This window comes from Budorcas taxicolor, chromosome 2 (genome assembly GCF_023091745.1).
Source record: "Budorcas taxicolor isolate Tak-1 chromosome 2, Takin1.1, whole genome shotgun sequence".
NCBI lineage: Eukaryota > Metazoa > Chordata > Mammalia > Artiodactyla > Bovidae > Budorcas > Budorcas taxicolor.
In genome coordinates this window covers 24,042,264-24,059,648 of record NC_068911.1, presented here as the reverse complement: position 1 = coordinate 24,059,648, position 17,385 = coordinate 24,042,264, and the positions used below count along the sequence as shown (strand labels likewise).

The window sequence follows — 17,385 nt, the reverse complement described above, 5'->3', positions numbered from 1 at the left end:
ATAAAGGACAGAAATGGTATGGACCTAACAGGAGCAGAAGATATTAAGAAGAGGTGGCAAGAATACACAGAAGAACTGTACAAAAAAGATCTTCATGACCCAGATAATAACGATGCTGTGATTATTCATCTAGAGCCAGACATACTGGAATACGAAGTCAAGTCGACCCTAGAAAGCATCACTATGAACAAAGCTAGTGGAGGTGATGGAATTCCAGTTGAGCTATTTCAAATCCTAAAAGATGACACTGTGAAAGTGCTGCACTCAATATGCCAGCAAATTTGGAAAACTGAGCAGTGGCCATAAGAGTGGAAAAGGTCAGTTTTCATTTCAATCCCAAAGAAAGGCAATGCCAAAGAATGCTCAAACTACTGCACAATTGCACTGATCTCACACACTAGTAAAGTAATGCTCAAAATTCTCCAAGACAGGCTTCAGCAATACATGAACCATGAACTTCCAGATGTTCAAGCTGGTTTTAGGAAAGTCAGAGCAACCAGAGATCAAATTGCCAACGTCCGCTGGGTCATGGAAAAAGCAAGAGAGTTCCAGAAAAACATCTATTTCTGCTTTATTGACTATGCCAAAGCCTTTGACTATGTGGATCACAATAAACTGTTGAAAATTCTGAAAGAGATGGGAATACCAGACCACCTGACCTGCCTCTTGAGAAACCTATGTGGAGGTCAGGAAGCAACAGTTAGAACTGGACAAGGAACAACAGACTGGTTCCTAATAGGAAAAGGAGTACGTTAAAGCTGTATATTGTCACCCTGCTTATTTAACTTATACGCAGAGTACATCATGAGAAACGCTGGGCTTGAAGAATCACAAGCTGGAATCAAGATTGCCAGGAGAAATATCAATAACCTCAGATATGCAGATGACACCACCCTTATGGCAGAAAGTGAAGAGGAACTCAAAAGTCTCTTGATGAAACTGAAAGAGGAGAGTGAAAAAGTTGGCCTAAAGCTCAACATTCAGAAAACTAAGATCATAGCATCTGGTCCCATCACTTCATGGGAAATAGATGGGGAAACAGTGGAAACAGTGTCAGACTTTATTTGGGGGGGCTCCAAAATCACTGCAGATGGTGACTGCAGCCATGAAATTTAAAGATGCTTACTCCTTGGAAGGAAAGTTATGACCAACCTAGATAGCGTATTAAAAAGCAGAGATATTACTTTGCCAACAAAGGTCTGTCTAGTCAAGGCTATGGTTTTTCCAGTGGTCATGTATGGATGTGAGAATTGGACTGTGAAGAATGCTGAATGCCGAAGAAATGATGGTTTTGAAGTGTGGTGTTGGAGAAGACTCTTGAGAGTCCCTTGGACTGCAAGGAGATCCAACCAGTCCATCCTAAAGAAATCAGTTCTGAATATTCATTGGAAGAACTGATGCTAAAGCTGAAACGCCAATACTTTGGCCACCTGATGCAAAGAACTTACTTATTTGAAAAGACCCTGATGGTGGGAAAAATTGAAGGCCGGAGGAGAAGCAGACGACAGGGGATAAGATGGTTGGATGGCATCACCGACTTGATGGCATGAGTTTGAGTGAGCTCCAGGAGTTGGTGATGGTCAGAGAAGCCTGGAGTGCTGCAGTCCATAGGGTCACAAGGAGTCAGACACAACTGAGCGACTGAACTCACCGAGCTGAACTGATATATAGTGCATCTATAAAATCCCAATGAATAATTGGGATTCAATATTGGGTTAAATGAATTGTGTCAAAACTACCACACTTGATGACATAGTAGGGAAAAATATTATTCTTAATGAGAGAGTAGGGGAAATTTTTTTAGTAATTTAAAAAAATTAATTATTTGGTTTTGGCTGTGCTGGGTTTTTGTTGCTGCATGGGCTTTTCTCTAGTTGCGGCAAGCAAGGGCTACTCTCTATTTGTAGTGTGCGGGCTGCACGTTGCGATGACTTCTGCTGTTGTGGAGCATAGCTTCTAGAGCTTGTGGGCTTCACAAGCGGCACTTGGGCTCAATAGTTTCGGCTCCCAGGTGCTAGAACACAGGCTCAGTAGTTGTTGTTCATGGGCTTAACTACTCTGCAGCATGTGGGATCTTCCCAGATCAGGGATTGAATCTGTGTCTCCTGAACTGGCAGCTGGATTCCTTACCACTGAGCCACCAAGGAAGCCCTGGGAAAAATTTTTATTCCTAGAAATTTTATTCTGATTCAGAATCTGGAGACCAGGGTCCTAATCTTGATCTTTGATTCTCAATAACAATATGCTTTGCGTGTCTGTGGAGATGGTGGGGTTGACAATGATATAGTAATCAGGCACTATATCTGGCAATTTACATATCTCTTGTCTCAATATTACTCTATGGGAAAGGTTTTACTGTCTTTATTTTATAGATGAGGAAACTGGGGCTCAGAATGTTGAACTAACTTGCCTAAAATCTCACAGCAAAAAACGGAAGGGGGTGAGATTTGAAACTAGGTCTGTATGAATCCAAATCTGTTCCCTCTCTGGATGCCAGTGTTCTTATGGGGCCAAACAACAGATGGCATTTAAGGTCCCTTGTAGTTCTGCCCTATGATTCTGCAGAAAAAGTGCATTTGAGACTTACATTATTCTGTTTATGTCTTTAAGGTAGTTTTACATAGAAAGTGATCGTAGGGAAGGAAACCTGAAATTAGGTGAAGTTTCACTAAGGTTCTCCAAGATTGAGACTGTAGAGACACTTCTTTCATGTTTTAATAACAGCACCTTGATTTTCCCTGAGGAACCACCACTTTATGTTTCAGTCCACATGACTTGACTTGGGTGGCTCTGACTCCATCTCCACTTCTGGCAGAGGTGGGGTTATTATCGTCTCCTTATCTTTGTAATTGCTTCAGGGATGGTCATGTGACTTTATCAACACCATCCACAGCTAATACTGAGACTTTTTGCTGAGGACACTCTGAGAGTGATGTTCTTTTTCCTTCTGGACTCGAACATGAGACAATTGAAGTCTGAGGTTACTGGAGGCCTCCCTGAGAATCAGTTTTTCACGCAGAGGGAAGCAGAATCCAGAAATGAAGAGAGATGGATTCCTGATGATAGTATCTAAATAAAATCTGTATCCTACTAGGCCTGAGGCCAACATATTTCTGGACTTTTCAAGTTAGGTGAGTAAATTCCCTTTTATTGACTAAGACAGTTTGAATTGAATTTCTATCATTGGGAGGGTGCTCCCTCATAGCTCAGTTTGTAAAGAATCTGCCTGCAATACAGGAGACCCTGGTTTGATTCCTGGGTGGGGAAGCTCCCCTGGAGAAGGGAAAGGCTACCCACTCCAGTATTCTGACCTGGAGAATTTCATGGACTATATAGTCCACAGGGTTGCAAAGAGTCAGACACAACTGAGGAACTTTCATGTTCACGTTCTATCATTGGGAACCAAAAAAGTCTTGACTAATTCAAAGCACAATGCCCCAAAAGGTTCCATTTCATCCCTAAATTAAAAAAAAGAAACCCCAGGGAAGATGGTGATAGGAAAAATATTGGATTTTAAACATCAACTTCTAGAAATGAAAATTGAAGGTGGATTGTTACGTGTCTTCATCTCTACCTCCAGCTCTAATTTCCAATTGCCATCAGTTCAGTTCCAATCTACCATAGTTCTTTCTGATTTCTGACCTCAGCAAACAATAAACAGGTACATTTCCAGATAGGTACATGGAACCAACCTGGATAATTTTTCCAATAAACCAAGGTACTGGCTGAAGTTTCATCTTTTTGATGTTTGCATTTAGTACTTCCATAAAAACTGCATAGTCTGGCTGTGGAAGAGTAACTCCAGGAAACAAGTCTGATATAATTCCCTGTTAACAAAAATTCAAGATGTGAAAAGGATGAATTATCAGATATATAACCTCAACATTTTTTTTAATGGATTCTACAAATAGCAGGAATCCTTGGAAAATTCCAAACCTCAGTTTTCCTGTACCAAAATCATATACCTTATCCACAATCACAAATTCCAACCATATTTGTTAAACATGCTGTTTCTTTCCAATAATTTAAAAAGTCAGAAAATAGCTAATGTCTGTGCTATTCCAGTCATTACACTAGGAATGAACAAAATAGCCATGCTTTCTGTCTTTAAGAGCTGACAGCCTAGTAAGGAAGATAGGTGTTAAAATAGTTACAAAACTAATTATATTTGATATAAACAACTAACTACTCACACTCAACAGCAAATATTATCCTATCAGTGAAACTATTTTTATTAAAAATAAAAATAAAAATAGTTTATTTTAAGTTTAATTTTTAATTTTTTAAATTTAATTTTAGTTTAATTTTATTTTTTAGTTTAATTTTTTTAATAAAAATTTTTTTATTAAAAATCAAGAATTAGGGATATTGCTATTACCATTATTACTTAATATTTGGGGGAGGGTATCTGGCAATAGGGATGCTGGCTAGAGAATGGGCCAGGGTGTAAGGAGTGGAAGAGGTGCCAAAATTTTTTTTCATCTTGGGAAGTAGAATCTCAGTGCTTAGCCAAGGTCCCAAACCATCGCATACCTGAAACAGAGGGACATCTTGAGCCAAGAACTTGGCCAGGTTGACGTCAAGCAAGGCGCGGAGCAGCAGGACACTCTCATTCTCCTCTGGATACTTGAGTTTCAGGTTGCCAGCAGCAGTGAGCACAGACTTGACAGCACGCATGCCATAGTCATAGTGATGCTGGGAGGAGAGTTGCTCTGAACACAGGCGGTAGGTGGCAACAATCTTCTGAGCAAGACTGGGAGGGCAAAGACATGTCTGTAAGGCCCATGTCCTGCTCAGCAGACATTCCCAACATGTTGTGCCCTGTCCCTTCAGAAGCCAGGCTTGCCCATGAACGTGATGGAAAAATCTTATCATTTGAAGGTTTCCTTATAGAGTTCTGGAGAAGGCAATGGCAACCCACTCCAGTACTCTTGCCTGGGAAATCCCATGGAGTTACCATAATGAGCTAAGGAAGCACTGTAACTCTCTTTCAAAGGTAGGATGAAAAATAGCAAGCACATACATAAGTGTAATATGTACTATATAAGAAATTGTACGTGTTTATACTTTTATGTGTATATATGAGTACATGTGTATGCCACACATATACACATTTGGGAAGATTACATCGAATGATTAACAATGTTAGTGCCTATAGAGTGGGACTACTAAGGGACACAATGAAGTGAAGTGAAGTGAAGTCGCTCAGTCGTGTCCGACTCTGTGACCCCATGGACTGTAGCCTACTACACTCCTCTGTCCATGGGATTTTCCAGGCAAGAGTACTGGAGTGGGTTGCCATTTCCTTCTCCAGAGGATCTTCCTGACCCAGGGATAGAACCCAGGTCTCCCACACTGTAGGCAGACGCTTTACCATCTGAGCCACCAGGGACACTCAATTTTGCGCTTCTGTAACATTACAATTTTTTTTTCAATATCCATCTTTTAATTTAAAAAAACCATCTCAAAAATTAATATACTCAGCACATAATACATGTATGCTCATGTGCACTACCATATCTTATTCTTCCTGAGCACATAGGGGACCACATTTCCCAGCCTTCCCCACAGGGGTGGCCACATTGCTGACTCCTAGCCAGTGGCAGATGAATGAAGTAGAAGTATGCCACTTTAAGGGCTGGTCCATAAAAACCTCCTCTATAAGCTCCTCCATGCTCATGTGTTATAGCTGTGAGATATAAGTTACCTGGGTTCCTTGGGGAAGAACTCCTCTGATCACAGATACCCATTTTGGATTTCCAGGGAGTAAAAAATAAAACTTTTACTATGCTAAGCCATTGGAATTTGGAGGTGAGGTTTACCCTAACTAATATACTGATGCATATTTTCCTTGCAGGACTCCTGTCTAACAAGACTGATTTACTTTAAAAGCAAAGACTGTGTTGCTCACCAGCACCTAGGACTGGGCAGGGCATAAGGTAGGTGGCTCAATGAAGGTTTGCCAATTGAATAAATGAATTGAACAGGCAAATCAATGTAAGCCAAGTCTCCTATAGAAAATAATAAATTAAACCTCTAATGACTGAGGCAGCCTGTTAGCCTAGGAAGGATGACACATTCTGTTGAGAACATCTATAACCCTGTGCATTAAGAACAATGACCTCCAGACCACAAAAACACTTTGGGCCTTGTGGAGATATCTGTGGTGACAAAAAAATCAATTGATTATGGCCAAGCAATGTGAAAAGATAAATGTAAAATTTGAAATAGATCAATAAAAGCCATTTTATAGTGAATATTCACAATTCCGGTTATATTTGAAAAAGACACTGATGCTTGTGTATGTCTGTGTCTCAGAAAACTGGGTAATACTTGAATGAGAGATAATCAAGTTGATGGGAGTAAATAAATATTATATTGATAACAAAGTTAATCCTAAATTATATTAATTTTTCCTCTTCAATCTTGGTCAATAACAACTCAATCTTGAAATAATTTCATGTCTTTCAGTCATTTGGGAATGTGTGTGTGTGTGTGTGTGTGTGTGTGTGTGTGTGTTAACAGTGAGGGATAGAGAATAAATGAGTGAGTCTTCCTTAGAAGTAGTCCAGGTACATATAAGGGAGTGGAGGGCTCTTTCTTGGGAATCTTGGCCATTTCCTAGTCAAAGAAGGGGTCAAGACCGAGACCAGGGCTATGTACATTCAGATAAACTTGTGAGTAAAAGCATATATCTCAAGTTTCTCTTTTTTGTTTTCCAATGGACAATTTACCTTGAATCCACCCTACAAAAAGTCATTCCATCACTCTTCCTTTAAAACCCACTGGAAAGCCAATATAATGTACCTTCTGGAGTCTAGAAATCCCATAGAGTAGAGTGAGATTTCTCCAATGAGGGCATAATCTGGCACCATCATGGCCACTGTCCGAAACAAGGCCTGGAAAAGAAATGCCATTCAGAACCTAACTGCGTAAGGTGAAAACTGGGAAGGCACATCTAAAGAGGCAAAGAGAAATAACATGATCATTCAGACCACCCAGTGACAATCCAGGAAAGGAGGTCTGTGCACAAATCAGTGCAGAGACTGTCTTTACAGATGGATTCACTGCTCCAGGAACCTCCCCACTAGCCTTGTCCAAATACATTGGGTCCCTCAATGGTTGTGTGGAAGGCTTTAGGTGCCAGTATCCTAGCAACACTTCATCCTCCTATGCCAAGTGGAGTTTCAATAGCTTCATTCAACTATTGGAGCCTTCTGGTGTTCAATGTAGACATCAGAAGTCATTCAGGGATGCAGGATAATTACATAGCAGAAGAATCCTGAAGTTAGACAGGTCTTGATTTAAAAAATCAAGTCCTTGTTCTGCTACATACCAACCATGGGTAAGTTAGGTAACCCCTCTAGACTGCTGGTCTTTAACCTCAAAAAGGTCTACTAACAACTATGCCCTCTTCATAGTTATCATGAGGACAAATAATATTATATAAGTGAAGTGCTTAAAAAGGTGCATAGCACATAGTAAGGGCTCAGTAAATATCAGGTATTGTTATTATTGGGGCTTTCCAGGTGGTGCTAGCGGTAAAGAACCCACCTGCCAATGCAGGAGACATATGAGATGTGGCTTTGATCCCTGGGTAGGGAAGATTGCCTGGAGTGGGGCATGGCAACCCATTCTAGCATTCTTGCCTGGAGAATCCCATGGACAGAGGAGCCTGGTGGGCTACCACCCATAGAGTCGCAAAGAGTTGGATGTGACTGAAGTGACTTTGTATTTTAGATCTTAGAGGAGAAGAGACTTGCCTCAGTCATGCAGTTAGAGGTAGAGCCAAGACTAGAATCCAGACTTCCTGACACCAACCCTGAGTGCTTTCTGCTAGGCTACACTGTCTCATGAACGTTGTTTATGCAGATCTAGCATGGTTGTTAGCTGGGATGGATGCAGGAGGGACTTACAACAATTGTGCACTATAAAATGAGAAATGTGGGTTCAGATTCGACTTTGGTGTCTACTGGTCTATGCTGACCTAGAGAGGAGGGGTCACTCGTAGGGATTTCCTTGACTTCTTTTCTATTCCCAGGGAGGAGGAGGAGTGGTATATTTGAATTAGATTCCAGGAACTAATCAGAATGCATTTCTAGCAGATGGAGCATCATGTGCTATTGTAAATATACGTTTTTGTCCAGGTCTCTCTTGTGTCTTTCACTCGAGGGAATGGAGCAATAATTTGAAAGAAAACCCATAAAGAAGTGGGTCTTGAAGTCTCCCTTTCTTCATGCAGTTGGGGGGCTAGATGCTCCACAGGTAGAAACCCAGTCACTTTGCACTTTGGGTTTTTTTCATCTATGAGAGCAGCATGCTAAGGTCATTTAGTGCTTGTCCCTTTGAAGATGGCCTCCCCTACATCCTCTCTCCCCTACTTCAGAGGCACTTTCCTTTTCCCGTAGCAGCAGGACCAATGCTTATTGCCATGGTTGTAGCTCAGGCCAGTTGAGCAGTAGGTCTCGAGGACATATTAGCTCTCTTGTTATCTCTTTCGCTGGTTGGAACATTCTGCTTTGGTGTGGACACCACTTGGGCCTAACTAGCTTAGCTCCATGTGCTCTAGTCTTGGTTTACCAGCGTTCTCTGCGTTGATCTTTGATGCTCTCTTATATGCCAACCTGTTTTATTTGGTCTACAATGATTTTATTTTGCCTACAATGATTTTAGTTTTTGCGTTAAGCCAGGATCTAAAAATAAGATTTTATGTAACCATTCAAATTTCTGTTTTTTCCTGAAAAAATGAGAAGGTCCCAAAATTCCTGCTTGGCCAGAGTAGCCTGGGGATAAGTAGGGGCTGCTGCCTCTAGGTGGGATATCTGTCAGAGTTCCTATCAGGCCTATTTGGCTTTTTTCGTTTATATGAACTGTCTGACCCTTGTAGACATCAGAAATAGTGACACTTATTCCAGTGTTCATTGTTTCCTCTTTGCCATTGGTTATTATGGTATATATTTTCTCCCACCTCATGAAAGCTAGAGTTGGGGAGATGATTGAGTTCTGAAGCCAAATAACATCTTCACTTCTCATAGTTGAAAAATATCACATGGTCTATTATTTGGCTTCTCTGAGAGATGCCTGGATACTTCTAAAGGTTTCTATACCGTAAAGTACACCCAGTATTTCCCACTCTGATGTTTACCTTGAGGTTATCTGGCAGCTCAGCCCTGCCAGCATACCCAGGGTTCATGGTAATGAAGACCGCACAGGTTGGGTTAAGAGAGAGCTCGGTGCCTTCAAAGATGAATGTCTTTAGCTTCCGGATAATGGCTTGTTGAATGCTGAGAATCTGTTGAGCTACCACAGACAGTACTTCTACCTGGAGTGAGAATGGCTGGTTGATTTGAGCTCCTGCTTCTGACAGCCACCCACCCCACTCTGCCATAGTATCCTTCACCTAGCGAAGAAAGAACCCCATCACCTGAGAATAAGATCTTCACGTTCAAAGTTAAGAGCATGATTTAGAGTTTGGGGAAAAGAACAGAAAACTGGTGTGTATATGCATGCATGTGTGTGTGTGTTTGTGTGTGTGTGTGTGTGTGTGTATGTGTAAGTATTTTATCTTTGTTCCTGTACCTAGCATAATACCTCACCCATAGTATGCATGTATGGTGTTTATTGGTTCAAATTGCATGCTTACATTCCCTAATCTCAACTGCCTACCCAAATAGAATTAACCACTTATTCATTTGTGATGACTCCTTTGTACCACTGATATAGACTTCTCTCATATTCTACTTGTATTATTTAATTTTTATCTCCCTTGGCTGAACTATAACAGTCTAGAGGGCAAAACTGTTCCTTGCTCATCTCTGTATTATGAACACATACACAATATCTGACATAGGGTAGTTGCTCAGTAAATTTTTGAATGAGCAAGTGAGTGAATGAATTTGGTGAGAATTCTTATGTATACCCTAGGCATTTTGTCTCATTGGGGCTGTTTTTGTTTGGTTCATGGAGTACTTACTTTGTGCCAGGGGCCATAGAGGAGACATAAGCACTGTCACTGAGGAACTGAGAGCCCAGAAAAAAAGCCCCTGCATATCCAAACCCTTTGTTCAGTAGCCTAGTAGCAGGGTTACCTCAATCCTGTTGAACTCATCAAAGCAGGCCCATGCTCCAGCCTGGGCTAGTCCTTTGAAGAACTTCCCCATGGCTTTGTAATCCAAGCCATCAGAGCAGTTGAAGACCACACACTAGAGAGAGAGAGGATGTGGGCTCCATTTAGGATGGGTTTCACCCATCTGAATCACCCTGCACCTTGAAACAGAGGTGGGGCTCCCCTCTTCTCATTCTACTGGAGGAGCTGGGGCCCCACTCTGCCTGGTACGCTAAGCCATCTTGAACTTCATGCCAACTTCCCTGGGTACGGCTCCAGAGAGGGATGGGAAAAGAGTGTGAGGATGGACAGCATTTCCCTACCTGCTTGGCCAAAGCTTTGGCCAGATCTTTGGTGGTTTCTGTCTTGCCTGTCCCAGCTGGACCCTCTGGGGCTCCTCCAAGGTTCAGCTTCAAAGCCCCCATCAATGTCCTAAGGGGAAGAAAATAAGAACTCAATGCCATGTCCTAAGGCACAAGAAACAAACTGGCTTTTGGTTTATTTTGTTTTGACTCAAATAATTAAACATGATTTTCCCTGATTACATGGGCAATACATCATCATCACAAAAAATTCCATTTTACTCAGTGTTGTAACCTTGGTGCCTGGTGTATGGGTGGCACCTATAAGCATTTGTTTGAATGAATGATTGAATGGATAAATGAATATATACATACTAAATGACAACCTAGACAGCATATTAAAAAACAGAGACATTATTTTGTCAACAAAGGTCCATCTAGTCAAAGCCATGGTTTTTCCAGTAGTTATATATGGATATAAGAGTTGGACTATAAAGAAAGCTGAACGCAGAAGAATTGATCCTTTTGAACTGTGGTTCTGGGGAAGACTCTTGAGAGTCCCTTGAACAGCAAGGAGATCCAACCACACCATCCTAAAGGAAATCACGTCTGAATATTCATTGGAAGGACTGATGCTGAAGCTGAAACTACAATATTTTGCCACCTGATGTGAAGAACTGACTCACTAGAAAAGACCCTGATACTGGGAAAGATTGAAGGCAGAAGGGGAAGGGAACGACAGAGGATGACATGGTTGGGTGGCATCACCAACTCGATGGACACGAGTTTGAGTAAGCTCTGGGAGTTGGTAATGGACAGGGAAGCCTGGAGTGCTGCAGTCCATGGGGTCACAGAGTCGGACATGACTGAGCAGCTGAACTGAACTGATACTAAATGAATCAAATGAAAGTGAAAAACCCTCTGCATTCCAAAGATCACCAGTGCTAATGGAATAATGAAAAATAAATATATTTCTCCCACTAGATTATGAACTCTTGAGTTCAGAACCCATTGTTCAGTTCCATATGGGAGGCATAAGATAAATGTTAGAAATGAATGATACGTCAACTGTGGTTTCACAGCCCTGTGTATGAGCCTCTATAATTTCAGTTAACACACTTTCTTATTATCACCTGAGTGTGTCTCTCTCCCCTACCCCATTAGGTTGAGGATTCCTGGAGGTCACACATCATGCACAGTAAAGTTCAAGAAATGGTTGTTGAATAGTGAGTAGAATAGATAAATGACTGAAGAAGTCATAGAACATAGAAAACAAGTGATTGAGGACTTTGAAAGAAAAAAAAAATACTCAAGTAGTACCTTTATAATTTAAAAGTTGCCCTCAAACTATATATAAAATCAAAGAAAAATCTAAACATCACAAAACTGACAAGTTCACAAAATCCAAGTTTCTAAAGTTGTGAATTCCAAGGAAAGTGGCAAAGCAATTTGCTGAGCACAGAATGGCTCAACCTCTTCATCAGACTGGGTGGCAGAGCTCAGAGACTCCTTGCCTGGGTCTTTACCCGGCCCCTTTTCTATCTCTTGGCCATGGGATCTCCTGGCACCTTCTTAATTCCTGCCATTGGAGAGCTTTCTTTCTTAAGCACTGTGCCATTTTCAAGGATAGGCATCAATGTTCTAGTTGTTGGTTTGAACACAATACTTTGCATTAGGACTCCTACTGGCTTCTCATTTATTTCTATGGCCTAAAATGCCCATCTGTGAGACCACAATGACTAAGGTAAAAATTCTAAAATCTGAGGATCTAGAATACAGAAGGTAAAGGTAACAAACTCAAGCGGCTCTAAACTTCTTTCTCAGATTTTCCTTTTGGAATTCTCTATTCACCCTTCAGGTCTGGGGAGGCCCAGAATTTACCTGTAGCAGCGGTCAGTGAGGGGTGTAATCACCAGCCGGGGGGAGTTTCCCAGGTACTCATAGCCGTATAAGGCTTCTGTAGTAATCATCTGCACCTGTACATCCTTGGAATCCCAGTAATAGCGCAGTTGGGAGATCCACTGGAAATCGTTCAGATCACAGACTTTGTCCTCGGATAACTTGGCTACCACATCACGAGCTGTGGGGACACAGACATGGAAACACACTTGCAGAGTCATCAGCATCCTCCCATCTTCACGGATTCCTCAGAAGGGTCTGAGGATGTCATCCAGACCACTCGATCTCAACAATTTTAGCTTCAACTACCCTCCCTGCTCATCTCTAAACTTCAAACAACATCTTTATTTATACACTATATAAATTTATAGTATTGGGTTGACTAAAATGTTCCTTCAGTTTTAAAGTAAAAAAAAAGACGCATTTTTTTTTCATTTTCACCAAGAACTTTATTGAACAACATATTCATAATTTTGTTCCACTACCTTCTGTAAATCTTCAGGCAACTTCATAATTCCATCTTCCCTCAAATTTTTATCTTTTTGAGCAAAAAGTTATTCCAGGTGGCATTTTCCCAGGTCTTCCAGGGAACTGACATTTTTTCCATTAGGAGAATTTTGTCAAGACTGAAATAAATGGACATTTGAGGGCGCAATGTCTGGTGAATATGGCAGACAAATTAGATCTTCCAGTTTGAGGACCAGTTTTCGACAAGCTTTGCCTGGTCATTGAAGAAACATATGGTCTTGCATTATCCTGATGAAAGGTTATGTGTTTTTTTCTGCTGACTGATTCTGGATGCTCTTTGTCAAGTGCTGCTTTCAGTTGGTCTAATTGGGAGGAGTATTTGTTGGAAAAAATTGTTTAGTGTTTTGGAAGAAACTCATAATAGAGGACTCCCTTCCAATCCCATCATATATACAACATCACACTCTGTGGATGAAAATTGGCCTTTGGTGTGATGGGTGATAGTTCATTTCACTTGCCCTATGAGCTCTTCCATACCACAGTATTGTACAGTACCACTTTTCATTGCCTGTCACAATTTGTTCATTACATTGAAGAGAATTGCTGGGGAATATGGTCAAGGAGGTTTTTTGCTTAACTTATGTGGAACCCAAATATCAAAGTGATTATCACAACCAAGCTGGGACAAATGATTTTCAATGCTTGATTTGGATATTCGCATATGTCAGCTATCCCCTGCGTGTATAATGTTGATTGTACTCAATCAATGTCTTTATTTGATCACTCTCAACTTCAACAGGTCTACCCAACCATGGAGCATCATCAAGCAAGAAATCTCTAACATTAAATTTAAAAAACGACTATGACACATTCGATCAGTCATAGCACCTTCTCCATACACTGCTCAAACCTTTTTTCTTTTTTTGCTTTGCATTTCGGTTGTGTTTTTACCTTTCTTGAGTTAGTAAAGCAGCATATGCTGAAAATGTTGCTTTTTCTTCCATCTTCAATATTAAAATGGCTACGCAGAAATTCCTCTTCACTTCATGGCAAATAGATGGGGAAACAATGGAAACAGTGACAGACTTTACTTTCTTGGGCTTCAAAATCACTACAGATGGTGACTACAGTCATGAAATTAAAAGACGCTTCCTGCAAGAAAACCTATAACAAACCTAGACAGCATATTTAAAAGCAGAAACATTATTTTGCTGACAAAGGTCTATAACAGTCAGAGCAATGGTTTTTCCAAGTAGTTATGTACTGATGAGAGTGTGAACATAAAGAAGGCTGAATGCCGAAAAAATGATGTTTTTGAACTGTGGTTCTGGAGAAGACTCTTGAGAGTCCCTCGGACTGCAAGGAGATCCAACCTGTCAATCCTAAAGGAAACCAATCCTGAATATTCATTGGAAGGACTGATGTATTGAAGCAAAAGCTCCAATACTTTGGCCACCTGATGAGAAGAGCCAACTCATTAGAAATGACCCTGATGCTGGGAAAGATGGAAGGCAGGAGGAGAAGGGGATGATAGAAGATGAGATGGTTGGATGACATCACCAACTCAAAGCACACGAGCTTGAGCAAGCTTCAGGAGATGGTGAAGGACAGGGAGGCCTGGTGTGCTGCAGTCCATGGAGTCACAAAGAGTCAGACACGACTGAATGATTGAAAAACAACAACAGAGAAAATCACCAAATTGGTAAGTTTTTTTTTTTTTTAATGCATGCTGATATGAAGAGGTGGCAAGAATGCCCAGAAGAACTATACAATAAAGGTCTTCATGACCCAGATAACCTCTATGGTGTGATCACTCACCTAGCGTCTGACATCCTGGAATGCAAAGTCAAGTGGGCCTTAGGAAGCATCATGATGAACAAAGCTAGGGGAGCTGATGGAATTCCAGCTGAGCTATTTCAAATCCTAAAAGGTGATGCTGTGAAAGTGCTGCAACCAATATGCCAGCCAATTTGGAAAACTCAGTAGTGGCCACAGGACTAGAAAAGGTCAGTTTTCATTCTAATCCCAAAGAAAGGCAATGCCAAAGAATTTTCAAACTACTGCACAATTACAGTCATCTCACACGATAGCAAAGTAATGCTCAAAATTCTCCAAGCCAGGCTTCAACAGTACGTGAACTGTGAACTTCCAGATGTTCAAGGTGGATTTAGAAAAGGCAGAGGAACCAGAGATCAAATGCCAACATCCTCTGGATCATCAAAAAAGCAAGAGAGTTCCAGAAAAACATCTACTTCTGCTTTATTGACTATGCCAAAGCCTTTGACTGTGTAGATCACAATAAACTGTGGAAAATTCTGAAAGAGATGGGAATACCAGAACACCTTACCTGCCTCCTGAGAAATCTGTATGCAGGTCAAGAAGCAACAGTTAGAACTGGACATGGAACAACAGACTGGTTCCAAATAGGAAAAGGAGTATGTCAAGGTTGTATATTGTCACCCTGCTTATTTAACTTATATGCAGAGTACATCATGCGACCTGCCGGGCTGGAAGAAGCACAGGCTGGAATCCAGATTGCTGGGAAAGATATCAATAACCTCAGTTATGCATATGATACCACCCTTATGGCAGAAAGAGAAGAAAAACTAAAGAGCCTCTTGATGAAAGTGAAAAAAGAGAGTGAAAAAGTTGACCTAAACCTCAGCATTCAGAAAATGAAGATCATGGCCTAGGGTCCCATCACTTCATGGCAAAGAGATGGGGAAACAATGGAAACAGTGAGAGACTTTATTTTCTTGGGCTTCAAAATCACTGCAGATTGTGACTGTGGCCACAATATTAAAAAGTGCTTGCTCCTTGAAAGAAAAGTTGTGACCAACATATCTGACAGGATATTAAAAAGCAGGGACATTACTTTGCTAACAAAGGTTCATCTAGTCAAAGCCATGGTTTTTCCAGTAGTCATATATGGATGTGAGAGTTGGACTATAAAGAAAGCTGAGTGCCAAAAAATTGATATTTTTGACTGTGGTGTTGGAGAAAACTCTTGAGAGTCCCTTGGACTTCAAGGAGATCCAACCAGTCCATCCTAAAGGAAATCAGTCCTGAATATTCATTGGAAGGACTGATGCTGAAGCTGAAACTACAGTATTTTGGCCACCTGATGCAAAGAACTAACTCATTTGAAAAGACTTTGATGCTGGGAAAAATTGAAGGGAGGAGGAGAAGGGGACGACAGAGGATGAGATGGTTGGATGGCATCATGGATTTGATGGACATGAGTTTGAGTTAGCTCCAGAAGTTGATGGACAGGGAAGCCTGGTGTGCTGTAATACTTGGGGTCACAAAGAGTCAGACATGACTGAGCAACTGAACTGTACTGAACTTATATGACAGCTGTGACAATACAATCTAAGAAAAATGTTTCAAATCAAGTTCAAGACAACTAAGTGCTACTAGAGCCATCTTATGGAAAATAATGAACAAGTTTTTGGCCAACCCAATATTAACTACTGTTATCATCCCTAAACTTTTGGGAAAGTGACCCAGAGTGCTTTTCAGCATGTAGTTACCACAAATGCTATCTCATCGTCAGTGCTATCCTTCTAGCCCTGTTCCAGGCCTCTAGGATATCCTGCTGCTGCTGCTAAGTCATTCCAGTCTTGTCCGACTCTGTGTGACACCCTGTCCCTGGGGTTCTCCAAGCAAGAACACTGGAGTGGCTTGCCATTTCCTTCTCCAATTCATGAAAGTGAAAAGTGAAAGTGAAGTTGCTCAGTCATGTCTGACTCTTCGCAACCCCATGGACTGCAGCCTACCAGGTTCCTCTGTCCATGGGATTTTCCAGGCAAGAGTACTGGAGTGGGTTGCCATTGCCTTCTCCCTAGGATATCCTAGGAGAATACAATTAGCCTGGCCTGATATACTTAGCAAGGGAAGGGATCTCATGAACCCATGTTAGGTTTTGTCTTTTCATGGAAGGAAGGTGTTGAGAAACTAAGAGATATATTTCTAGGTTTTATCCTTTCTGTAATAGGATTGTGAGCTTAATTTAATATTTTCACAGTGATGGGAGCCCTGAAGTTGATAAGTGGACATAGTTTATGCGAATCATTATTTTTTAGGTAACTCACAAGGCAACTGTTATTTCAACCTCGGAACTAATATAGTGCTTGGAATCAGGATCTCAGAAATGCAACTTTGCAAACGGACACTTCTGTAAGTCTACTCCCTCTCTGTGAGAGAAATCTTTATTACAGTAAAATCCAAAATTCTGAAGAGTCCTTGCAGAAGATTACACCAAAATTATACTCTTTCATTCTTCCTGAAGAATTTAATTCCAATCCAGGTTCCTGGGAGGACCCAGAGAACAGGTGTGTGTGAGAGATCCAAGAACAAGTTGAATCTCAAGGCACTGGGTTGGGGATGCCTTTCCAAGGCAGTGTATGTTCATGTGTTCACGCATGAATGTGTATGTGTGTGCATGTGTATAAACTCAACCACTGTGAAGCATCCTGGGCAGTAACCATGCCTTCACTTATTACTCCTACAAGTTAAATACGTAACCAGATGAAGAGCACCTTCTCCCTCTCTCCTCCATATTTTATGCTAATGTATCCAAATGAAATCAGAGTGAAATGAACATCAGGG

General features: G+C 41.1%; 1 protein-coding gene across 1 annotated transcript in view; it reads right to left on the bottom strand.

Annotated features, from left to right (window-relative positions):
* Positions 1-17,385, bottom strand: part of DNAH3 (dynein axonemal heavy chain 3) — a 229,731-nt gene that overhangs the window by 115,358 nt on the left and 96,988 nt on the right. The window contains exons 29-35 of the mRNA XM_052659374.1: positions 12,289-12,487; positions 10,429-10,537; positions 10,089-10,202; positions 9,146-9,322; positions 6,808-6,899; positions 4,534-4,753; positions 3,693-3,827 (exon numbers count right to left, since the gene is read on the bottom strand). Of these exons, the coding sequence (XP_052515334.1) occupies positions 3,693-3,827; positions 4,534-4,753; positions 6,808-6,899; positions 9,146-9,322; positions 10,089-10,202; positions 10,429-10,537; positions 12,289-12,487 (1,046 nt within the window). The remainder of the gene's footprint in view (positions 1-3,692; positions 3,828-4,533; positions 4,754-6,807; positions 6,900-9,145; positions 9,323-10,088; positions 10,203-10,428; positions 10,538-12,288; positions 12,488-17,385) is intronic.